Source organism: Sebastes fasciatus, chromosome 1, assembly GCF_043250625.1.
Source record: "Sebastes fasciatus isolate fSebFas1 chromosome 1, fSebFas1.pri, whole genome shotgun sequence".
Taxonomy (NCBI): Eukaryota; Metazoa; Chordata; class Actinopteri; order Perciformes; family Sebastidae; genus Sebastes; species Sebastes fasciatus.
The window spans coordinates 19,717,749-19,744,003 of NC_133795.1; the positions used below are offsets into that span (position 1 = coordinate 19,717,749).

Consider the following 26,255-nt stretch of genomic DNA (forward strand, 5'->3'; position numbering starts at 1 on the left):
TATGTTTTCATCTCTTCACTCTGTTACATCAGAAATAACCTCCATCTCACACCAACCAACAAGTCTCTATAACTGAATCCTCTCTCGAAGCACTCAGCCACCCCCTCTTCCTCTTCTGCAACCTCTCATTGCATATTGAATACCATTTAGCTATAAAAATCTCATCAGCAGGGTGACTACTGTAAGTACCAGACAACTGCTGCATTTATCTATATGTTTGTATGCAAAACAGTTAAGTCAACTTATCTATAGATCCCCAAATCACAAATTTGTCTCAGAGGGCTTTGCAATCAACCCGAGACCCTCAAACCTCAGACCCTTGAAGAGATAAGGACGAAACAACCCAATTGCCAGAAAAAATGTTGGCAAAAGACATTTCTGTAAAGCCCCGGGATACGTTGAATGTCAACTTTTCTGAATCAAGAATATGTTTCATGAATATTTTCATTAGCCTCATATCAGGCTTGCAGAAATGCACAATGCCACGTGGTTAACGTTGATAAATGATTGGTTAGGTTCAGGCAACAAATCTACTTGGTTAAGGTTAGAAAAAAGATCATGGTTTGTGTTTGAATAATAACGTAACAATGTTACGCCGTACAACTATATTGTTTAACAAATGGTCCACTCGAACAGTTCTGCAGCTCATCTCCATGTTTCAATTCAGATGCTTAAAAGGCAGGAAAGCTGCTGGACACTTTTAAAGGGGACATATCATGCTCCTTTCAGGCTCATACTTGTATTTTGTGTTTCTACTACAACATGTTTACATGCTTTAATGTTCAAAGAACACATTATTTTCCTCATACTGTCTGTCTGAATATACCCGTATTCACCCTCTGTCTGAAACGCTCTGTTGTAGCACCTGCCTCTTTAAGACCCCCTCATAATAAAGGCCCAGTCTGCTCTGATTGGCTTGTAAGAAAAATATAGTGCACCTTTGCAAAGGTAGTTCTCAAGTTGTGGGCGATATATGCCAATGAGCCTGCATGTGACATAGGAAGGGGAGCCAAATCTGAATGGCTTGTTGAATCACATGTTGTCTAATCTAGGCAGCCCAGAAGAAATTAATGGGTTGTCTTATTTCATATATTGTGGGTTGGTAGGCACAAGCACTGAAAAAGTGAGGTTTTTCTTGATATGTCCCTTTTAAAAAACAGCAGCACATGTACAGTTCAGGACTCCAGACTATGTCTGCAGAGATGAATAACTCATTGATTTATGTGAAGCCGCTGCACAGCTGGGCCCCAACCAAGAGGTCATGTTCCTTACCTTGGCAATAATATTAAATACAACCTCAGATCACAGGCAGCAGCTGCACCCCCTACAAGTGTGTGTGTGTGTGTTGTCTGTTTTCAGTATCCAGCGCAACTGTACAGTTGCCCTGAAAGCTCAACAGACTGTTATTTAAAGGGACTGTTTGTAACTTTTTAAGCGTATAAATGTAGCGGGTCGGCACACATGCGCGTTCGCATATGCGCGCTCGCGTGTGGCTGGGTATCTGCTGCCTGCTCTCCTTCACTCAGACGGCGCGCGCGTCCTCGCTGTCTCGCTCCACCTCTAGACGTGAACGCGCGCTCACTACACACTGCAGAAGAGTTTAGCTCTGAGAACATCTAGTGAATGCACAGGGGACGTTTGTGCAGAAATAAATGCTGATGCTCCTCCAGACCAACAGAGCTTTCCCGTGTCTTGTGAAGTGACGGAGCTCTTCAGAGAGTTACGTTGTCTTCTCGTTACCGACTGGGTGCCGGTGTCTCCTCTGCTCTCTCCGGCTGCGGGCGGAGAGAGCAGAGAGACACGCTGCAAAGCCCCGCTGCAAAGCCCCGCTGCAAAGCCCCGCTGCAAAGCCCCGCTGCAAAGCCTGCACTTAGGCAGGAAAAGCCAACACTAGGATCAGATCTAAATCATGTTTATGGAGAGACCTTCGTCTGGTCAGCTAACATTACTGCCAAGCAGCTGAAATATAGAGTGATATTGTGGTTTTAGCTGACTTGTGTCGCCTCACTGTTTTGAGTGATGCTCGTTCAGGTATATCTAGAGCGAGCAAGCGCGAGCCCGACGCTGACTTTCGTTGATTTCACGGCCACATGTGTCGCTGTTAAGAAGCATTTCTGAAAGTTACAAATAGTCCCTTTAAGAAAATGATGAAAAGATCTTTATCAATAAGGCAACATAAATAGCAAAAATGACAACAAAATGTAGAAAACATGTATTTTACATGTAAAAAGGGTCACTTCACCCTTTAAATACACAAAAAGCATTGACAGAGAAAATGACCTGGTTCTGGTTCGGTGGATAATTCTTCGACCTTGCTGTGAAACGTTTTCATTGGAAATTCTTTATACCAAAATAGTAGAACGCTAGGTCAGCAATTAAACAGTGAGGTCAATCTTTTTGTGAAAAGAGATGTTGCTGTTAAAGTTTTTTAATTTACTTTTTCTCAGAGCTGTTGGCAGCACAAACCAAATTCCACTGACTTCTATTGTGTCCGGGTGAAGGCAGAAAATCCTGACTAGATACCAATAAATGTTCGGAAGATAGAAAAGAGTTACTATTCTCTCTTTTTTTTGTAATTTTAGTGATCACAAGGTTCTTTCACAAACTACATTTTAGTTTTAGATGGATTTTGTGTAAACTTTTGTGTATTGCAAATGTCAGCGGAGCAACACAGCAACAGTCATGGCAACTGAAAAAAACACAGACTGAGAGTTTCCATCCGTGCCAGCAGCTCTGAGGTCGTACAGAGACACAGCGATGCTTTGAGGAGAGAAGTAAAGAAAGGTAGAACACATGAGAGAGGAGAAGACAATAAATAGGAAATCAGACAAGCGAGGAGAGAGGAGGAGGAGAGGAGGAGGAGAGGATAGACGGGTGGAAAACACAAACATTAATAGGTGCCATAAAATGCATGCTGCATGAAGAAATTATATTAGCATTGCAAATATTGTCCTCCCCTCTGACCTCCTCCTCTTCCTCCTCCACCCTGCTCACTGGTGTCTCTATACACCAGTGGATCTACCTTCTAAAACATGCAGTTTAATCAAATCGGACGGTGGCAGTTTCAGCCGAAATGACTAGAACAAGTGTCCGCTGTTTGACCTTGGCATTTCACATAAGGAGATGCATGAGTCTCCTGGGAAATTAGCTATTCTGAGGGTTTGAAGAAAACACTTTTCCTCCGCTGATTAATTCATGAAGTGCGTACGTATCACAGCAGATTCTGTCTTCTAATCTCGGATGTCACCGTATACAAGAGCTCTCCATTAAAACGCCACGCTAATAAAACTGATTCTGAAACCTGTGATGGTAAATCATTTATGTTTTCATAAAAGGTGCGTGTAGATGACATCATGTTGAGATATTTTCAGCAGCTACAGTGGAGTTTGATAGCAACTCATTTATCTGAAATACTAACAGGCGTCCTCAATATTCATGAAGTTCGTTGATATGCACGTGTGTGTGCTTCCTGTTTTACTCACTGAGGACTGACGGATGTAATGTGATGTAGACAAGAAAGGCTGAGGGAACCCTAAGGTATGTGGATAACTGAACAACATCGAGACTGTCCTCTCAAGAAAGACAACAGCATCACTCATTTCAGCCTAAACATCTGTATCAGCCCAGTCGCACAGCAGTTCGTGAAATAATCACGAAATTCAATGTATTGATTCGTGTACAGGGCGGCACGGCATTTGACGCTCTTTATATTTCCTGGTTCATGATTATGTGGATTAAACATGCATTGACTTTGTGGGATATGCATGATTCTTGTTTTTAATTTGGACTGCTGTTATTCAAGGAAACGCTACAAAATAATATAATGTCAGAATATGTTGATCTGAGGGAGGATTTTTCCGTCTCGGCTGTGAGGCGTATTTCCTTTCACACACAAACACATCTCACCTGTCCATTGTAGCCTACATGCCTTGTGTCACCTGGGACCCTGAATTTAAAGCACATTCTCTCAGTGCTTAATCCTGAATGAGTCAGCCATTGCATTCACATCAGAGAATGCACACAATATACTTCTGTTACATTTAGATACAGCAAATCCCCATTCAGAGTACAGCAAACAGCTTTTATCAGCGTGAGAATGGGACCCTGTTAAGCACACAGGGGCTAATCCCTCTACATTATTTGATATTACACACCCTGCGCTAGAGTACACAGAGGCGGACGTCTATGCATGTGGGAGTGTGCGTGAGTTTGTGTGTTTAACTTCAAAAAAGTTGAGTTATGTGTGGAAAATAAGGTGCAGAAGTTTGTTTGAGGTTTACGAAACAAGTGAAGCAGCGTAAAAAATGTATGATCCACTTATCTAAGATGAAACGTACATATGTGGGTGCACAAGCTTTATGTATTCTGATTCAAATTCAGCAGATCAAATATTCAATAGCTCACCTCCTGTTGCAGTCAAAGCCAGGGGCACTTTGCTCTTTCAAATCCCCAAAAAAGAAGAGACACTTCAGGTCTTGTGTATCACTTAAAACCTGAAACACTCAGGTTCCCTCAGTTACATTTTACATTTAAAGCATTTAACTAAAAAATGTTTTTGTTTATTTATCTAAAAGTTATGTTTGTTGTAAAGTTTTATTGTTGTGTGGTAATGTGGGTTTAAGTTGTGGCCCGTACATCCACAAATATGTTTCTAACATGTTTTTCCTGATTAGACCTCTCCTCAGGGCTTATGGCACAATCACACCAAGACAGCAAAGTGAACTTTTCATGTGGCGCAATTACATACAAAGTCAATGCAAAGAGGCAAATAGATGTGAATAGACCCGAATGGCCATTTATGAAAGACATTTGTGTGACGCTGTGTTCTCCTGCTGTCGTCACTGACATCCTGACGTTGTTGAATCAGAAATGGAGGAAAAACATATAGTTGTCTGTGGTCACCCGGAGCTATCTATGATAGTACATCATATCTGGACATAGACCGGACAAAACTCTGTGTATAAATGTATGTGTATAAACCTATAATTGTCTATGGTATAAACAACACCATTGCTGCCGTATTTATGCCTAGATGACTTTATGCTGATTATTGATAGAGCAGCTTCATAGCCTGGCACTTATCAATCCAAACTCCATTCACAAAACAAGCAATTTAAGTTTTTTTTCTTGTCGTCTTGCAGACAGACCTGACAGACCTGCCGAAGCATCAAGTCATACTTTTTACAAATACATTATTATTTAGTTATTTCTGCATCCTTTTGATCCATTTATTGGAATTAATCACAGCACGATCTGTTTATTTTGGGTTCATACCGCAGTAGCGACAAGTGGCTTGCTAGATACAGTCAGTGCAACGGCACTGTATGTGAATACAGGGTGAACCAGGACACAACAGTTACGACACCTTTAAATGTACTTTACTACACCATAGCACGTGACGATGGCAGCTACGTTTGCAGCTCAACACCAATCAGTTTATTTCATGTTTTTATGCTTCATTTCTACTCTGCTGCTTTGTAATTACATGAAAATAATGAAGCAGGTTCCAGCAGATATATAATAAGCACATCCTGCTGTTAATCCTATTGTCTCCAAACCTACTCTAGTTATGTTTACCTTATTAAATATTTAAATCTTGATCCTCAAATCATCTTTATTATGTCTCATGTGGCTTGCATTAGATTTTAATGGAGTTTCGTTCTCTTTTTGTGTCAGTGTTATACATGTGCATGTTCATGTGTGTACATATAGAAATATACAGGCGGTATTAGTGCATGTTCTATATGGGTTCTCTCCCATTCATTAGTGTCAGTTACTTCTAAGTGTTGCACCTGCTCTGCGTGGGAGGATATTTGTGCCTCTCTTCCCTTCCTTCTGTTTGCTTTTGTGTTTTGTTCCTCAAACTGGCCTCTTGAACGCAGCAACAAGCCTCCTTCACATCCTCCTCTCATCACCCGCATTCCCTCCCTCCCTCTCTCTCCATCATACATTGCATCACTCCGTCCATGTTGCCTGTCTCTTAGCTCTTCTTTCCTTCCCTCACGACTGCATTGCTCTCGGCCTCGCTGTCTGCCTCTGTGTATGTTTGCATGTGTAAGTTATCCGCTTCAGTGTGTCCATGCATGTGTGTGTGTGTGTATGTATACTCTCAGCCTGTGTGTGTGTGTGTGCGCATCGTGTGTATCCCCTTCTTCTCTCCTCATTTGTATTCTGCTCTTGTTGGACCAGGTAGGTAATGACAAGCAGCAAAGGCCAGGATGTCACCGCTCCACTCAGCGGCTGGCTGCCTGCTGACGTCAAGCCTCTGCAAACACACACACACACACACACACACACCCTTGCAGCTTTTACACCCACTAAACACACATGTACTGTACAAACCCACACACTGATGCATGCATCTATTGTAGCTGAATATTTGTGTTATTAGAAGGAACAGTTTTTGAATTTTGACACTGTATATCTGTATAACAATATGTATAGAGGAGATTATGTTCCAGGAATATAAAAACTATGTTGATGAGACAATCATAGAAATGTCAAAAAATTATATTAATTGATTTCGTCACATCTATTATTATTATTCTATGTCTTGTTTCTGGGGGATAATCATGCTCTAAGTTTTGGTACTACAGTTCCCATAATGCTTTGGGAAGTAAAACGTTGCTGTGGATTCAGTAAGGTATGCTGTGGGCTACAACTTGAGCCTTGTGTTTTATTCTGTATTTGTTTACATTCAGTTGTGGGATGGAAGAAGAGTTAGATCCGTACACCCAACCCGTTCTCCTTCCCAACTCGTCAAATACTGTTTGGTAAGTGCCCCTCGGCATCGGAAACCGATCCACGGAGGCACCCTTTCGCAAAAGTTTGTGACACCCGCAGGACTCCCTGGGGGGACATAGTCATAAGCCTTCTCCAAGTCCACAAAATACAAGTAGCCTGGATGGTAAAAACTCCCATGACCCCTCCAACAGCCTTGCGAGGGTAAAGAGCTGGTCCACTGTTCCACGGCCAGGATGGAATCCGCATTGGTCCTCCTGGATCAGAGGTTCAACAATCGATTGTCTCCGGGAGTCTCCTTTCCAGCACCCCACAATAAAATTTCCCAGGGAGGCTTAGCAGTGTGATACCCTGATAATTGGAGCACACCCTCTTGTCCCCCTTTTTAAAAATGGAAACCAACCACCCCGGTCTGCCACTCCACAGGCACTGTCCCCGACCATTATGCGAAAGAGCGTAAGAGGTGTGTCAGCCAAGACAGCCCAACAATGTCCAGAGCCTTCAGAATCTCAGGGTGAATCTCATCAACCCCTGGTGCCTTGCCGCCAAGGAGCGTTTTGACTACCTCAGCAACCTCTGCCAGGGATAATGGATAAAGTCTTACCCTGAGTCTTCAAACACTGCCTCCTCTACGGAGGACGTGTTGGTCGGGTTCAGGAATTCCTGAAAGTGCTCTTTCCACCCCTCGACAATATCCCCAGTCCGGGTCTGCAGTTCTCCTCCCTTGCTGAAAGACAGCCCGAGCCAAGCCCTGCTTTCCCTTTCTGAGTCGTCGGTTTGCCAGAATTTCCTTGAGGCCAACTGAAAGTCATACTCCATAGAGTCCCCGAGCTCCACCCTCACCCGGGTTTTTGCTTTTGGCAACCGCCGCAGCTGCAGTACCCGTCTGCTGTTTCCGGAGATCCCCGGGCCTCATTCTTCAGCTTGACAGCCTCCGCTGTTGTCCAACAGTGGGTTCTTAGGTTGCTGCCACAACAGGCACTGGTGACCTTCTGACCACAACTCCTAGCACTCACTTCCACATTGGAGGTTTTGAACATAACCCACTCAGATTCAATGTCCCCAGTCTCCTCCGGGATGCATGAAAAATTCTTCCAGAGGTGGGAGTTAAAGACCTCGTGGACAGGGGCCTCAGCCAGACATTCAGCCCCAATGAATGATATTTTATAAGCTCCGTGAAGGATGAAATGAAATGACACCTGTTAAGCAGTAACTTTTACTGGTAGGTGTTCTCTTTTGAACTTTGGAATGAATCACACCCCTGTGTTGGTGAAGCAAACATCACCTGACTCACCTGAGACAAACCAGGAAACAGTTTGTTATTCTTCCTCACTAAAGAGAGTCACACAGACTGAAAACCAGACGATCAGATTCACCTTTAGACCAATCTAACATCTTCATCGAAGTGAGTTTATCTACAGGAGAGAAAAGTGGAAAACTACAACACTGCTGCTTCAACATGCTGACACTCCACACAGAGCGTCGCATCACTGCTCCGTCGGTCCCCGCTGGGAGCCAACACCAACACCACGCTGCTGCAGGCCCAGGCCGTATTGATGATCAGAGAGAGGCACAGGAGAACCAGAACCAGGACTGCGCGAAGGAGACTGTCAGAGCTGTTGCAGTAAAACGAGAGGTTTTCTAAAGGGACTCTGGTGCTCGGAAACACTACCACTTCTGTCCACAGGGACCGCCAAAATCAACACAAAATTAAATTCCTTGTAGTAGCTTAAAACAAAACAAAAAATGCTGTGTGTCATCATCCCTACTGGGAAGACAACCTCATTTCTAAAACTGTTACCGCTAAGGTTAATGGTTGAGTACGTTTATGCACAAAAACTAATTTGTTATGATCAGGAAAAGATTGTAGTTTGAGTTTATACCAGACTAATAGTGTACAACAACAGTGGTGCTTTGAGCTAAATGCTAATGTCAGCATGCTAACATGCTCACCATGGAAGAAATAAAGGGAAGTTGATGCAGCGTTGTAGGCGGGCACCCGTTCATTCCTATGAGAGTTGCCAAGTGGCACATAAAGCCAAAATGGCTCGACAGTGATAAAGTACCCGGATCATCCGGCGATCTTCCGCATCCTATTGAGCCCATAGAGCAGGCGCAGTAGCGTTTCCTTTAACTCTTCCTCCAGCTTCGTTCCAGCCTCGGTCTGGGTCTCATTCACATGAACAGAGGGAAATAACTCTGGATTTGTCTGTTGGTGCATTTTACAACTTTTAACGACAATTAGACTATTAAGGACAGGAATAAAAAACACAGATATGTTTACTCAAAGAGTCACAATGGCTGCAACTATTGCAAACTTGATCTCATACAGACATTTAATTAATTTCTTCGCCCCCCCACTCGCTGATCTATATATTCACTCTATTGTGTTTAAGTTATATTTTAACTCCTCCGCTATATTCAACCTACATTCAAACTACTTATGAAAATAAACATAAACAGCCTGCTGTCTACACCCAGTGGTGGATCTGTACTTCGGAATGAAACGCACCCTTGTGTTATAGATGAAGGAACAGCACTGGATGTGTGACGAAGCTCCACCCCTCTCCAGACTCACCCGGGACAAATCAGGAAACAGTTTGTTATACTTCCTCTTTAATGAGAGACGCACAGACTGAAAACCAGACGATCAGATTCACATTCAGACCAAACTAACAACATCCTCTGAGTGAGTTCAGCTACAGGAGAGAAAAGTGGAAAACTACAACACTGCTGCTTCAACCTGCTGACTCTCCAAACACTGAAGGTGAGTTTAACTAAAAACACGTCTCAACATGAAAGTAAATGTCAGTGAAGCAAGTAGAGGAGGGAGGGGAGCCAGGACTAAATATACTTCTGTCTGCTGTGTTTTCAGCTTCACTCAGATGACGAAATGGCTTCCAGATTAGAGGAGGATCTCTGCTGTCCGATCTGTCTTGACGTCTTTAGACATCCGGTCATTCTGTCATGTAGCCACAGCTTCTGTAAAGACTGTCTGAAGAGCTCTTGGAGAGAGAAACCAACACGCAAGTGTCCAGTTTGTAATACGATATCTTCAACCTCAGAACCACCTTTAAACCGGGTGTTAAAGAACCTGTGTGAGGCCTTTTTACTGGAGAGAGATCAGAGAGGTTCAGAGGCTCTCTGCAGTCTGCACTCTGAGAAACTCAAACTCTTCTGTCTGGACCATCAGCAGCCAGTGTGTGTCGTCTGCAGAGATTCAGAACAACACACCAACCACAGAATCAGACCCATCGATGAAGCTGCACGACAACACAAGAAGGAATTTCAGGAGACTCTTAAGCTCTTAAAAGAGAAATTGAAGGTTTTTGAACAAGTTAAAGTGAAGTCTGATCAAACAGCAGAACACACGAAGGTCCAGGCCCGAAGCACAGAGAGGAAGATTAAGGAGAAGTTTAAGAAGCTTCACCAGTTTCTAGAAGAGGAAGAGGAGGCCAGGATCTCTGCTCTGAGAGAGGAAGAGGAGCAGAAGAGTCAGATGATGAAGGAGAAGATGGAGGCTCTGAGCAGAGAGATAGCAGCTCTTTCAGACACAATCAGAGCCACAGAGGAGGAGCTGAGAGCTGAAGACGTCTCATTCCTGCACAACTACAAGGCTGCAGTGAAAAGAGTCCAACAGCGCCCCCTGCTGGAGGATCCACAGCTGCTCTCAGGAGCTCTGATAGACGAGGCCAAACACCTGGGCAACCTGACCTTCAACATCTGGAACAAGATCAAGGAGATGGTCTCCTACACTCCTCTGATTCTGGATCCAAACACTGCTCATCCAGAACTCATCCTGTCTGAAGATCTGACCAGTGGGATACGAGGGGGTGGACAGCAGCTCCCTGATAATCCAGAGAGGTTTGAGTCTTACTGCTCTGTCCTAGGCTCTGAGGGCTTTAACTCAGGCACTCACAGCTGGGATGTCGAGGTTGGAGACAGTACATACTGGATACTGGGTGTGTTAAGAGAGTCTGTCAAGAGAAAGGGAGTCATACAGTCTGGATTATGGAGCATAATGTTCGATGAAGGTAAATACTGTGCATGGTCACCACCAGCTCCAACGACTGCTCTTCTAGTGCAGAAGAAGCTCCAGAGGATCAGAGTGAATCTGGACTGGAACAGAGGAAAGCTGTCGTTCTCTGATCTTGATACTAACACACACATACACACCTTCACACACACTTTCACTGAGAGGATGTTTCCATACATTGACATTTGGGGTGAACTGAAGATATTACCACTGAAGGTCTATGTGACAAAATAACAGATCTGATAGTCTTTAATTTGAACATGGAGATTGTTTATGTTTATGTTTATTCTCATAGACAACAGATGGACAGTAGACCTCAGCTCAGCTCTGACTGCTTATTTTCCTCCGGTCTGTGAAATCTTGCAGATTCTGTTAGGATTGTTTTTCAGGTTACCTGTTCATGCACCACTGTCAGGATATAGCGACCGTTTTACAAAAATAACTTTTTTTTAATCATATTTGCTCCAATCTGGCCTACTTCAGCTTTAAGTGATGGCTAAAAGCAAACCAGAGCTGTACCCATTTCTGGCTGATTGGTGTATACTGTATGTATTGGTATATTGTGTGATGTTTATTTTATTGTATTTCCATATTTGTAGTGTATTATGGTTTTTATGATATAGAACACTGTGTATTTTCATTACACTGTACAAGAGTTAAACATTTAGCAATAGCTATAAACTATCTGTGCAGCACATCGGTTTCATGATCTGTGTTGGAACTATGTTAAATTGCATCATCCCTATACAATAAATTCAAATTTAGTGTTGAGCAGATGTGATCCACATTAAATACAGTTTGTTACAGTTCATCAATGAGTGCATTTACATGCGCACTAGTATCCTGGTGGTAAACATAATATCCTTGTTTCAGAAACCTGGATAAGACCTTGTCCCGGTTGTGAGAAACCAGGATATGCTACCTGCCGTACTCTGATAGGAACCAGGAAATCTTGGCATGTAAACAACTGATCCAAGTTTCTGAACTCTTCAATAATAGAAGAGTAGAACAGTCAATAGAGAAATGAGTGACTGAGACAATGACAAATCAAGACACACCTGCACACGCAACACAGTCTCACGGCAGTTGATGAAATAGTCACAAAATTGTATCTATTTGATTTGTGTACACAGACACTAATTTCCCTTTTTTTCCGTGGCGCTCACGTGTCAATTTATGCTCCAGTATTTTCAAAATAAAACTACTTAATTAGGTTTAGGAATAGATCGACTTGGTTAGGCTTAGGCAACAAACTACTTAGTTAGGTTAAGAAAAAGATCGCAGTTTGGGTTTAAATAACACCGGAAGTGCTGTAACTTAAGTATGGAAGTTACGTGACAAATAAATCAACATTGACTTGTAGTTTCACACAGGACATGAACACCGGTCTCCTGGGTGAAAGTCCTGTGTCTCTATATTACCTGGTTCACAATTACATGGATTACATACGAATTGCTTTATTGCTGACCTTCACGAAAAAAAAGTGAAATTTGTGTCTATGTACAGGAATCAATACATAAATTTCATGACTATCTCATGAACTGCTGTGCGACTGGGCTGTTTCACTCCGCATCTCCACACCATTCTGTGGAAAGTTGAGAACAATAATTACAGTATGATGAATGATGTGGAGACGTTCATAAGCATCTGCTGATATAAAGATTTGGGATGCTCTTTGGACTGGGGTTGGGTTAAGAAAGGTGTCTTTAACATATTTCTTTTTCATCCTGGGTTTTGCTGCAGTTTTTTTTTAATGTGATGTGAGCGAATAAAGAACATTTGAAATTAAATAAAAAAGATTTCTTTCTCTTCCCCCCCCCGTCTTTCTCCATCCTAATGATGCAGCCTCTCTCCTCCTTGAGTGCAGCAACACTCTCAGTCTTCAGCTCCGCGGGGCTGAAGGAAAAAGCCTCGGAGCCATCCGGATATCAGACATATCCGCATATTTCTCTCCTCTTTCAATCTCTGTCTCTCTTGTTCTCTGTTGTCTTCTCTGTTTCTCTTTGTCTCCCTGTCATTCTCTTCTTCCACCTCCTGTCTTTTCTCCTCCCGCCACAGATCACACTGTGCTTTCCTTCCTTTTTCTCCCCAGTCTCCTAATTTACTCCACTGCAGATCACACTGTACTTTCTTGCTTTATCTCTGGCTTCCCCACATATCTTTTATCTGCCTCCTGCTTACTTTGTAGACTGCAAGATCCTTTTCCAATACAGATCCAACTCTTAATATAAAACAACATTCCTTATGTCATTTATGCAACCAAGAAACCCAAACACATGACACAAACACCATTAGGCCTACTCATATTTGTCCTATAGTATACAGGGATCATTTTCCAGCTTCCTGAAAATAATTTGTTTGTAATATGATTGCTTTTGATTCTCTAACTTCTTTAACGGTGCAATGTATAAGATATGGCCTCATGCTCCAAACAAATAGGGTGCAGCATTTCACCTCTACTACTCGGTCAATACAATCTAAATTTACAGTCAGCTTACAGCCAACTACTAACTAACAACAGGGCAAGAATATGAAAACTCAACCAAACTGCTGAAACTCTGAGAGACGGTCAAAATAACACTGCTATCTTATAATCTTCATATATATAGTTGGGCTGTCAAAGTTAAGGTGTTAATAACCGTTTTAACGCCACTAATTTCTTTAGCACATTAACGCAATCGATCTTCTGGAGGTTGTAATGGGCTCAGTTTTAAAGCTAGAGTGAAGATAATGTCATAGTAGCTCGTCGGGAAGGAGATTAAATAAAGCTCCAAACTTACGCTTAATTTCGGCAAGGAAAAACTGTCATGGCCATTTTAAAATGTCTATAGTTCTATAGGTAGCCACGAGTCTCCCCTTTACAGACATGCCCACTTTATGATAATCACTTGCAGTTCGGGGCAAGTCATAGTCAAGTCAGCACACTGATACACTGACAGCTGTTGTTGCCTGTTGGGCTGCAATTTGCCATGTTATGATTTGAGCATATCTTTTTTTGCTAAGTGCAGTACCTGTGAGGGTTTCTGGACAATATTTGTCATTGTTTTGTGTTGTTAATTGATTTCCAATAATAAATATATACATACATTTGCATAAAGCAGCATATTTGCCCCCTCCCATGTTGATAAGAGTATCAAATACTTGACAAATCTCCCTTTAAAGGTCACATATTATGCTCATTTCCAGGTTCATAGATGTATTTTAATGTTGCACTAGAACATGTTTACATGCTGCAATGTTCAAAAAACCCTTTATTCTTCTCATACTGCAGCCTGAGTCTGCCTGCCTCAGAGCCTAATTCAGCCTCTGTCTGAAAACCACTGATTCACAGCCTGTCTCCTCCCACTCTGCTCTGATTGGTCAGCGTTTTCTGTCAATCAAACGTCCTCAACGTCACCCTCCCCCTCCCTCCCGGAGAAGCTCTGGAGAGAGAGACGAGTGGAGAGATAGCAGCTAGAATAAAGTTTATAAACCACTTTAAAGTTTATAAACCAGAAATTTCACCCAGCGCACGTTACCGGAGGAATCTGATCAGAAATCGGCGACACATGATGAACATCTGCGGTCCAGATTCCAGGTTTTCCTGACGGTTTCTCTCAGGTAAATAATGCTGTTTATAGCTCTGTTGGTTAGCTCAGTGTTTACCTCATGCATCAACTCTGTAAACCGTAAAAATACACTCTGTTTTACGTCTGTCTTTACAGATCCATCTGTGAGAAATGACCGACAGAATCATCCCAGAGGAGAGCAGACAGCTGAGAGCAGACAGCTGTGGGCAGATGGCTCTGTTTACATGGAGATACAGAGCTAACCCGGTAGCATGTAGCTAACCCGGTAGCATGTAGCTAACCCGTTAGCATGTAGCTACATGCTAACGGGTTAGCTACATGCTACCGCTATGACACGGTGTGTAAACACAGCGACCATCAGGGTGGAAAATAGAAGATGTGAAACAGTAGTCAGTTCATTATTTCTGCTAAAAGATAAAGGTATGGAAGATCAGAGTAATGGTATATTATTTACAGTAGTAGCTGTCTCTGTGTTACCATGACTACAGACCACCGGAGCTTAGCTTACCATAGTTTACCAGAGCTGAAGACTTTCTCCTGTACCATGTTAACATAACTAACTAACAGGTGAGATGATTACAAATGCTGTGAATAATTAATATTGTCATCTGTCAACTCAAATAAAGTTTGACTGTGAAACAGAAATGTGTTGTGTTGCTTACAGTCACTATTTACTACCTGTACTCTGCTACATGCATGACATCAAATATATATAATATATAAATATCATCTGTTTAAACAGTGTAATTACATAAAGCCTTTGTGAAAGAACATGTTATATTTAGATGATGGGAGTACATGAAGACTGTTCTGCTGGTTCTTGCAGACTAACAGGAGCTACTTTGCTCAAGTTCGGTTGAGGAGGAGAGACAGTGACGCGCTGTGGGGCGGGGTCAGCTACTGAAGGTTCTCTCTGGTTCGACCAGGAAACCCTTATATGGCTAATTCTCAAATGACGTCAGAAGAAAAGAAAAGCTGCGCAGCGTTGTTTCGACACCCATTTCCGGACAAACGGAGCAGGAGAAAAAGAGAGAGGATGGTCTTTTATGATACTATGGTGACTTGTAGACACACTGGGGACAGATATTGATGTTTAAAAGACATGGAAAAGTGCATTTTGCATAATAGGTGACCTTTAAGGTACATGTTGTACAGATAACAAATGTGCAGTCATTTTGCGATAAATCACGATTATTATGGACAATCATGCGATAAAATATTTTTGATTGACAGCCCTAATATATAGTTTACTTTAGCATCTGTGTGTTTACTGCGCCACTGACCGGGGCTATAAGGTCCGTGTAGGTTTTGTTAGATTGTTTATTGCATTAAATCCAAAGTGGCATAAATGAGAAAATTACTTGTATTTTCGCTTCGTCCTCCACGCCAGCAGGAGACTTGCCCCGAGAGATGGACCTTCACTTAGCAGAGCTCTAGTAACACAAATTCAGCCGGTGCAAGTAGTTTAATATGACATCTAACGCCAATATCTGAATCTGATTTAACTCTGTGGGTAATGAACTGATGATGCAGGATGACATCACGAAGACTGTCCAATCAGTGAGTTAGTTGGAATTCAGTGTGAATAAGAACTGAACTAACAATGCTCTTTTGTCTGAACCAAACTCAACTACAGGTGAGAAAGCATCTTGTTTGAACACACCTTTCCCTTTAGGAAAATGTGTGGCTTCTTGTAGCTTCATATATAAGTGAGTACTAAAGGTTAAAAACTTTCTTGATGAACTGTATGCCGTTGGAGCTCTGTGCCACAGGCTGCAGGATTCCCCTCGCCGTGCACTGACAGCCCTGTTAGGCAGCTCAGAGGCTGGGAGCTTATCAGCTACCTCTGTGGCCTGAAGCAGTTTAGGTGGACAAGTGTATCCCTGTGGACAGGACACAAGTCCATCAGAGGGGTTTACTCCAATCCATTTCTTCAATGCCGAGTGCCGAGCAGAGAAGCTTAGTCTTTCAAACGGGATCAAACCCCGGAGCTCACAGTGTCAGGCCGGACACTCTTACCTGGGCCTGAGGGACGTGGGGAACAGCAGAAACTTCTTAATCTCTGCCACTGGCTGGGTTTACAGCTCTTCACCAAAACTTCAATCATTGGCAACTTAGGTATTCGAAAAGTATTTGTGCTCATTCAAAATTTAAATCCACTCTACTGCTGAAGAAGTTCATCGATCAAGAACAGCGTGTATGCCTGACTCTACTTTATTTAGCAGATTTTTAAAATTTGTCAAAACTCTTCACACAGTCAGCACAACAACAATCAATGTGAACTAAACTGTGGAGAACTTTTTCATTGACACAAAATGCATTCAAACAAATAATATGAATTGATTTTTCTCTCAAACTCAACCACCACCAAACCTCTGTGTATTTACTAGGGCTGTCAATCTTTTAAAATATTGAATTGCGATTAATCGCACATTTTTTGTCTGTTCAAAATGTACCTTAAAATGAGATTTGTCAAGTATTTAATACTCTTATCAACATGGGAGTGGGCAAACATGCTTGATTTATGCAAATGTATGTATATATTTACTATTGGAAATTAATTAACAACACAAAGCAATGACAAATATTGTCCAGATATTTGACGAGTTGGGAGTGAGAACGGGTTGCAATGGAGGACAATTTTGGAGAGATTGTTAGAGGACTGCAATTGCAATATAGTGTGTTTTGTTTGCAGTACAATACAGTTACTATGTTCATGTCATCTTCATATGAGTATTGAGATTAAACATATACACATATGTTTGTTTCCCCATCACATCTGTGAAAGAGTGAAAGGTGAAGAAAGGAGCCAAGAGAGGACAGAAGGTGTGATGTGGATGAGAAGACACTGCTGTTTGTAACAACCTGCTCAGGACAACAGTTAACCTCACAACATACATTTTTAAAATAGTAAACATGTAAAACGGAGCGTAAATACACAGAGGTTTGGTGGTGGTTGAGTTTTGAGTGAGAAAGCAATTCATGAATTTTTAAAGGTTTGGTCACTGAATGCATTTTGTGTCAAAGCGGGGAAAGGTTTTCCACAGTGTAGTCCACACTGACTGCTGTTGGGCTTCCACTTTGTTTTTACGTTTCACTTCTATGCTGATGACACGCTGCTATACTTCCTAAAAACACAGAATCTTCAGTCTCTTTTAAGTTGTCCTGAGGATGTGAAATGCTGGACGGCCAAAAGTTTAAGTTACTGTTATTGGGAACGAAAATTTCTCCTCACTAGTACCAAGAACAGAGACGACATCGCCCCTGTACTAGTGTACTGGCCTCCCTTCACTGGTTACCAGTGAAATATATAATTAATTTTGTTTTTAAAGGTATACTATGAAACATTTTCCTCAAACAATGTATTGACTCATACAAAAATAATCCCTCACAGTCATCACTTCTGACCCACTACAAGCTTGTGGTGGTTTCTGTATCTGCAGAGACGCAGCCCTCTGCCTGTAGTTTCTCTTTTCTTATTATTTTGCTGTAGTCAGGACTATTCTGGGCGTCCAGAGGCTATTGGCGTTCGATACCATCGCACAAAGCACCCTTTAGCGCCGGTATGAAAAGCACCAGGCGTTCCATCTGCTGCAACAGTAAACGCTCCGAGAAAATGCGCCGGGAGTATGGTGACGTAGTTTAAAGAGTAAAAGAGACACACCGGGCAGGCAGGAGGGGAGGTGAATGGGTCCAACAAACACAAGGCTTTCATCCAGGAGACCGAAGTTTGTGTCTCGTGCGTCACATTACAATCAGCTGTTTGTTTGTGTCCCATGTTCACAATGTTCAATGTCATTTTCACTGTAGAAACGTAGTAGTTTTAAGCCCAACTATTGGTTCTTTCCTAAACCTAGCTATGGTGGTTTTGTTGCCTAATCCTAAAATGACGTCAAGGGGAACCATAGTGGTTTTGATGACGAAAAAGTGATGCCAAGGGGCGTGACAAAGCAGCGGTATGTGATGTGTTGGGATGAGAATGTGTTGGGGCATCAGCAAAGAGGCTTTGTGCCCCACGTGGGGGTGTTACCCCCAGCCAATAAACAGGGTGTGCAGCCAAGTCCCATTCCCAGGTTAAATACCACTGCTCTGTCAGATACAAAGCGGCCAAATTTGACGTACGAGAATGGGTTGTTACATCGCTGTGTGTTTTCATCAGTTTTTCCCATGCTCCTCTATTTCTCCTCTGCTGTGTGCCAATATCTGTGTGTCAGTTTGACCAAGGCACACACACCAAGCTGAGAGGACAGGATGAAGCCTGCCCCTCAGCTGCGTTCATTCAAAATCCAGCAACTCAACACCTTCCTACAGGGTCGTCAGATGTGTGGGTGTGTTTTTGGAACGTAATCGCTGTAAAACAATCACAAAATAACGTTTTATTTCTCTGATTGACTGCTTTGTTCTCACTAACGCCGTTCCCTCTCTTCATTCACTCTATAACCCGCTCTACCATTGTTTCTCTCTCTCTATCTGTCTTTCTCGGGAGAGTGTATGACTGTGTGTTTAGAAACATCAACCGATAACTGTAAAATATTGTACCTTTAAAGTTTACTGTCAGATTCTGTCAGTTCTTTAATTGTTAATATAATAATGGCAATGTTTAAATTTAGTATGTTACCTTTTCATCTATTTTGGTTTGAAATGTTTTATTGCATTTAAATTCCTCTGTAAAGCACTTTGGTTAACACCTTTTGTTTTTAATAAATGTACTTTAAATACATTTGACTTATGACTGACAAATATTCTGGTACAAAAGTGTCTTTGGGTTGTGTTACGTGAGATTAACTGTTGTGCTGAGCTGCATGTTGGTAGAGAGACCTTCAACATTTTGAAAATTGTGAAGAGTTTTGAAAGCAAATTCAGGTGGTATCCAGTTTTTCTGTATGATTTCAGTAAAATGTAGGGCTGTCAAAGTTAACACAATAATAACGCATTAACGCAAATTCATTTTTACACCATTAATTTCTTTAATGCATTAAAGCAACTTGCAAATTTAGGCTGTAGTGGGCTCAGTTTTAAAGCTACTGTAGAGTGAAGGTACTGGTATCATATGAAACTAGGAAACCTAAGGAATCCATTGATACCAACCGAACGTGAAGGAAGCTAAATAATGCTCCAAACATGCGCTAAATTCTGGCAAGGAAAAACTGGCATGGCCAGCATGGTCAGCATATTTGTATGCTAAATGTAGTACCTGTGAGGGTTTTTGGACAATATTTGTCATTGTTTTGTGCTGTTAATTGATTTCTTATAATAACTATATACATACATTTGCATAAAGTAAGCATATTTGTCCACTCCCATGTTGATAAGAGTATTAAATACTTAACAAATCTCCCTTTAAGGTACATTTTGTCCATCGTGATTAATTTGCAATTAATCACAATTAACTATGGACAATCATGTGATTAATCGTGATTAAATATTTTAATCGATTGGCAGCCTTAGTAAAATAGAATTAATACATCCTTGCAAAAACTGATGTACAGTATTTGTCGTTTCCTCCTAATCAGTTATACAACAAGGAGAATTAATGTTTTTTAGTTCCTGGAATAGCAAACAGAAGTTAAATAGATCTTTGGGGACACAAACCAGTTCAACACATAATCATTATTTATCCCTGCAGTGCATGATGGAGTTTTGCTAAAGCTTATTAACACCGTTGAGCAGATTGCATTCCACATTTCACTGACGCCTAAATGCAGAGACTCATTTTGTTTAGCAATAGTTTTCATAACATTTTGATAAGACTTAAAGGTCACGCAATTATGGCAAGAACCTTTAAACTTTGCTAACAAGTTGCCAACATGTAACTTTCCTCACAATATAACACATTTCAGTTTGAGCCTTTGGGGAAAATTAGCTAATTGTGTCAGCTTCCGGGTGCTTTTATAACCTGTCGTGACCCCAAAACAACCGGGGCAACACGATCACACCGAGTCTCTGAGGAGTGTTAACACCTGGGGATTGCAGCTGTTGTCCTTTATTAAATCTCCACACTACATTTGCTTCATCGGGACCCAGTAGCTGATGAGAACAAACAACGCCCGGGGTTGTAACAAACAGATAATAAGAAATGTGACGCTTTCTTTATGCAATATTTTACCAACCACATGCACATTAAATTTCATCAGGATTCCTACACAAGAACATCATTTTCACATCTTTTCACTGCAACATGTGGATCATTGAGTTTCATATTATTTTCTAGTTTCAGATCAGGCTCGTCTGGAAGCCTTTCAGCTGATAAAATGGGACACAACAGTGATCGTCACCCATTATGAATGATTCAGTAGTGCTCTGTTGACATGGATATTTTCTCTGTTATGATTTGCTGGTGATTTGTAATAGCAGCATAACAGAGCGTGTGCTTGATTCTCTTATTTTAAAACCGAGGGAAACAGGGATGTTGTTATATAAGGATATTTTCTGTGGCTGATAATAGGAGTTATGAAGACTGTGGAACAAGACTCACTGAAGGTACAACACCTTTGACCAGGGGTTAAAGTAGATTGAAGTTCTTGTCTGTAGTACTAGGCTACCCCAACCTTGATCGCTTGATATTGTTCTCCTCCCACCCCCCAGCTTCATGCGTCTCTGAACACGATTCAATGCCTTTATGGTGGAGAAAGAAATTAGAAACTCTTGACATCATGTATAGCAAATTATTTATTTAAATGGTAAAAGTGTTGCAGAATCATTTGTAAATGTTGACAAAACTTTTCAAGTTTTGAGTTGTTGTTTTTACTTAATGGGGCATTCACATGAATTTTACCAGTCGAAAAATCATATTTACGATTATTTCGACACCACATGAATGCAGCACCAATGCCCTATCTGGCAATGTAAATGAAAGTGAAACAGCATTGGCAGATGTGTCAACAAATTAAGCTGTTATTAGGGATATTTGATATACCACACAGTTGTACCGGCAGGGATACAAAGCCTACAGTAGTGCTCAGATGCTGTTTCCATGGTTGCCACGCAGAGCGCCTGGCGTTTACTCGCAGAGCACTTGTCTGCATGAGGAGCGCAGTCAAACCCTGCGGATCCAAGCAAGTACGCAGGCGGAGTGTCGATCCCCGTCTGAAAAGACCTTAATGCGTGTAAAAACAAACAGACAAACCGAACGGAAAACAGAACCTCCATGGCGGAGGTAACTAACTGTATGTTGACCTGATGTTAGCAGATGTGTTTTCTTGTTGGAAATGTGATCCTGAGGGATGGGTTGTATGTAGGTTTTGGCAGGCAGCTGCTGTCCCCTTTTCCTGATACTGCGTACCAGAATCTTATAGTGGTACGGAGTACCGGACTGTACCGGCCCCTGCCTTTGACTCCATAATCAATTATCAGTATAAAGTGACATGTAAAGAGTAGCTGCATGTTGGTTACCTGGAATTTGCTAAGACAAAACGGATGCAAAGAGAGTAGGGAAATCAGCTGTGATGTAGGAATGCGTGAAAGAAAGGTATATCAGTAATAAGATAATATCAGTTTTCATCAGACTGTAGTGCAGCAGTTCAAGATGTGACCAAACAAATCAAATGCTAATCTCATGTCAATGTCACGGTCAGAGGTCATGGACTTGATGCTAACATCTCGTTTCCACATAGCTTTGTGTACGTATGCGTATCAACTGGAAGAAAAAATGTAACGTTATAAATGTGACTCATCTAGACTGGACGGCAAAAAACAGTAACTCATAGAAAATATCTATGTAGTAATTTCTCTCCCGTATCTGCGGTGGTGTTTCTATCCATCCGTAAAGAGATCCATTTCCTTGCGTTGAACGCTAGGGGGCGGAATCTGTACACTATGTGGATTTACGGACACATAACAAAACTGTGTTGAAATGAGTCGTAAAGTCCTGGTCACAGCGAAATTAATCGGCATGTCTTCCCGAAATATTTGTTTCTGGACTGTGACTGAGTGACTATTTGCACGGCCAGTTGGTGAACTACCTTAGCTGGTGAGCTAATTGCTAACTGCTAGTCAGTCACAATAGCTCACTGAGCTTCTTTCTATTTTCTCTGCACTGTTCTGTTAACTCTCCCTGACATTTTGTTCCCCATTTTACCGTTTAGTTCAATAAAAAAAGTTTTGAAGGGGGAAATAAAGCTCTCGGAGCTAAAGAGGCTTGCTAAAGGGAGTTTACACATTTTATGACGTGAAACATAACCCTCCACATTTATTATCGCCTTTCTTTTTACAGTTTGTGTCCACTGGTTTGATGTATTATTGGAAATAAAAGCAAGAATATGAGAATATGTATTGAGAATATGTGACTCTACCATCAAATGAAGATAAAATACTGTAACCATCCAGCCATCAAACCATCCAGCAGTTCATCCATCTCTGCAGATCTTTCATCCACCCTGTCGCCCATTCACCCATTGGTTCTTACCTTTTCTGCAGACTGCGCCGTGCCGAAGAAGATGGGTATAAAAGCCAACCATACGATGCAGGTGGTGTACATGGTGAACCCGATGGGCTTGGCCTCGTTAAAATTCTCCGGGACCCCGCGGGTCTTTATAGCGTAAACAGTACACGTCACCATCAATAAGATACTGTAACCCAACGAACAGATAATCTGAAGATCCGTGATGTCACATTTCAACACCCCTCGTGCTAGATACGGGTTGAAGGTCTTCTGCTCGTCATAGTCTATGATGGTGTTTGGCGGATCCACCACAAACCAGATGAACACCCCCAACAGCTGGACTGAGATGAGGCTGGAGGTGATTGCCAGCTGTGAGGTGGGGCTGATCAGCCTTGGTGCCGTCACCGACTTCTTGCCCTGCTCGAAGATCCGGTAGATGCGGTTGGTTTTGGTGAGGAGGGCGGCGTACATGATGCACATACCCAGACCCAGGAAAATCCTTCGGAACGAGCACACGCCTACATCTGGCTTGGCGATCATGAGGAATGTAATGATATAGCACAAAAATATCCCAGTCAGGAGAACGTAGCTCAGCTCCCTGCCGGATGCTCGGACAATCGGCGTATCGTTGTACCGTATGAACGTAGCCATGACGGAGATTGTAGCGATTATGCCGAGCATTGCCAGGAAAACCGGAATCACCGCCCAAGGCGAGTGCCATTCCAGCTTAATGATGGGTATAGGCTGGCATGCTGTGCGGTTGGCATTGGGCCTCATGTTGTAGGAGCAGAGCTTGCAGGTGAACTCGTCGAACTGATACTGGTAGCCGTCGCAGGGCTCACAGTGCCAGCAGCAGGGCATACCTTTCACCACCTTCTTCCTCTCACCACTTTTACAGGGAAGGCTGCACACGGAGCTGGGCATGTCCTGCTCCCCCCGAGGCCACTGCATGTCCTCGATCTGGAGAGAGAGCATGAGACAATGAATGGTTAGATCAGTGGGTCCCAAACTTTGTTAAACAGAGCCTCTAGTCAGGAATATAATAAAGATCTTGTCTGCTTCTGAAATGTTAACTTGGTCGAAAATGGCAATTTTCTTTAACTTGACCCTTAACTGAAGGGGAAAAAATTATCTGAAACAAAAATATTTGCTTTGTGTGTGAGTACATCCCATACACTGTAAAACTTCAAACTTCACTGAAAAAACAGTTTTAAGTAATGACATTGTAAGAAATCGACTCCGAGGTTTTGCTGTCTCAGTCTCAGATTTATAGCTGAGATTTTATCTTGTAGTGTGTAGCGCTGCTGTTAAACAAGGGGCTTGCTTTGGCTCTGGCTTGTTACTGAATCAAAGGTCTCATTGATTTGACAGTTTGACTGCTGCTAATGAGTAATGAATACTCTATTAGCGGAACATCGATATGGATAAATTCCACCTGGATCATAGCTCTGCACTGAGTGGACATCTTAGTAATCTGCAATTTCCACTCAGTACTGCAGTCCGGTGGCATTTAATGATGATAATGAGCTTTTCAAGACCCACCCTGCTACTCAAGGAGTCTTCGAGCAAGGCATAGAGTTTAACCAGGATGAGAAGTTCCTGTCTGTAGCTGACAGACTTTAATAAGGAAGCAGACGGTCTACCTTACACTACATTTGCAAGTTATATAATGTAATGAACTTTAGTTACTAGTTTGAGAGGTTACATACAAAATGATCTCATACAAAAATGCTGCTCCCACATTTATGCATCACTGACAATAATCCAATTACTCTATTTTATATTTTGATTTCCCTCTTTCCTCTCAAAAAATAGAGAAGGAGCAACCTCCTCTGCCTCTATGGACCAGCCTCCACTGAACCACAGGGACCATTTTTCTGAATTATGGGACATTTTTTTTCTTTATTTTTCTGACTTTTCCAATGCACCGCATTTACTTGTAAGTATAAATGAAGTATTGTTATACTGCAGCATTGGTGCTTTCAGGATCATAACACTTCCTCGACAACAGATCACCTGTAGTTAAGACTTTATCTAACGTTTTATCTATCTCTTAATCAACTCTAGATCATGGCTGTCAGACTGTTTTTTCTTGTTGACATAGTGTCATGGTTTTCCGGATAATACGTTTTGACCCAAATGCAGATAAGGACGAGGAGGCAGCAGGTAGAATACAATGATTTAAGAAAAACATACAAAAATGCTGCTGGTCCGGCAGACAGGTTACAAAAAAGCCAATCCACAAAGTAAAGTCACAAGAAATAAACTTGAAACTCGAACACTGGGAAAAAGAAGAGTGAAACACTAGATATGAGGAATTGACACAGAGACAGGGAAACACACAGACTAAATAAACTGGGAGGTGACACCAATCGGTGCGGGGCAGACAATCACAAAGGCGAGAAAATACAAAGGCAGGAAGTAATACTATACATGATACACAGTGAGTATATAAAAATAGAGCACGAAACATTAAATGAATGAAACAAGGAATATAACAGAAAAACCCATAACCTAGAAACCAAAATCCTTTAGACAAAATAGAGGCCACTAAAAAGATAAAAACAAGATAGCTTAAAGCTCTAACAAAGTCATAACAAAAAGTCCAAGGACCTCAGGGAACAGAGCCAGACTGTGACACATAGTTCAATGATGTCTCCAGGCTTAGAGCCATTTTACCCAGAAACTCATATTGCCTGCATAGAAATAGAATAGGAGTAGAACGGATATTCCCATTCAAATCAATGTAGCAGGATGGTCAGGATGGCCATAGCATAGCAAAGAATGTAGCGGGCAACTTCTGTATAAATCGACTTGTAGTCCCGTCGTCCACGTGTGACACACTTTACGGCCCCACCTACGTGTGCTGTCACCATAGCAACTAACAACAATCACCTTTTTCTTTTGAACTAATCAAATGACGACGGCGAACAGTTGAATGTCCGTCTTAAAGACCGAAGTCAAGGAACAAAGATCTCTTGTCCACAGTAAACACCACAGATTACATGAAAAGACTGTAATATGATTGGCTGCATCCTTACCTTTCAACATGTGGCTATTTGTGAGGAGGTATGCTTATTATTATAGCTGCATATAAACTCCACTAAACCTCTGGAAGCAAACAGGAATAAAAAGTCTTCACAGAAAGCATTACATTATTTTTAATATTACATTTGAAAGGGGGCTGATCCGATTAGTCAGAAGTATCCAGAATACTACAATTTCAATATGCTATTATGTGAAATGGGAAATTAGCTAAAGTGTCAAAAGGCTCAGTAAATCAGTTCACGTCCTCTCAACAGTTCTAGGCGCTTCTTGAAACTATGCCCAGACCTTGGAAGGAGCTCCAGTGACTGACGGTGGCCAAAAAATCCCTGTTATTGTGTATTGATGTTGATTATCTTGGCAGATAGCTGCTTTCTGTTTAAAGGATTTGAAAGGACTTGGAGAGATTTCAAATGCTACTGTGACCCAGAGCCGATCAATTACACGGCGCTAAGGACATCCTCAAACAGATTATCTACAAAGG

At 41.8% G+C, this 26,255-nt stretch overlaps 2 protein-coding genes across 4 annotated transcripts in view; one reads left to right on the forward strand and one right to left on the reverse strand.

Annotated features, from left to right (window-relative positions):
- The window catches only part of grm7 (glutamate metabotropic receptor 7), a 335,453-nt gene that overhangs the window by 38,835 nt on the left and 270,363 nt on the right, over positions 1-26,255 (reverse strand). For 2 of the 3 annotated variants that reach the window (XM_074636571.1, XM_074636580.1), the window contains exon 8: positions 22,751-23,686. In XM_074636571.1, the coding sequence (XP_074492672.1) occupies positions 22,751-23,686 (936 nt within the window). Of the gene's footprint in view, positions 1-21,025; positions 21,443-22,750; positions 23,687-26,255 lie in introns of those variants that run through there. The other variant, XM_074636586.1, reaches the window with a different exon arrangement.
- Positions 9,385-12,573, forward strand: LOC141768357 (nuclear factor 7, brain-like). Its single transcript, XM_074636600.1, has 2 exons — positions 9,385-9,508; positions 9,617-12,573. The coding sequence occupies exon 2, from the start codon at positions 9,635-9,637 to the stop codon at positions 11,009-11,011; it is 1,377 nt and encodes a 458-aa protein (XP_074492701.1). The 5' UTR covers positions 9,385-9,508; positions 9,617-9,634; the 3' UTR covers positions 11,012-12,573.

Coding starts and splice junctions, on each gene's coding strand:
- LOC141768357 (XM_074636600.1), top strand. CDS start 9,635: ATGGCTTCCAGATTAGAGGAGGATCTCTGCTGTCCGATCTGTCTTGAC.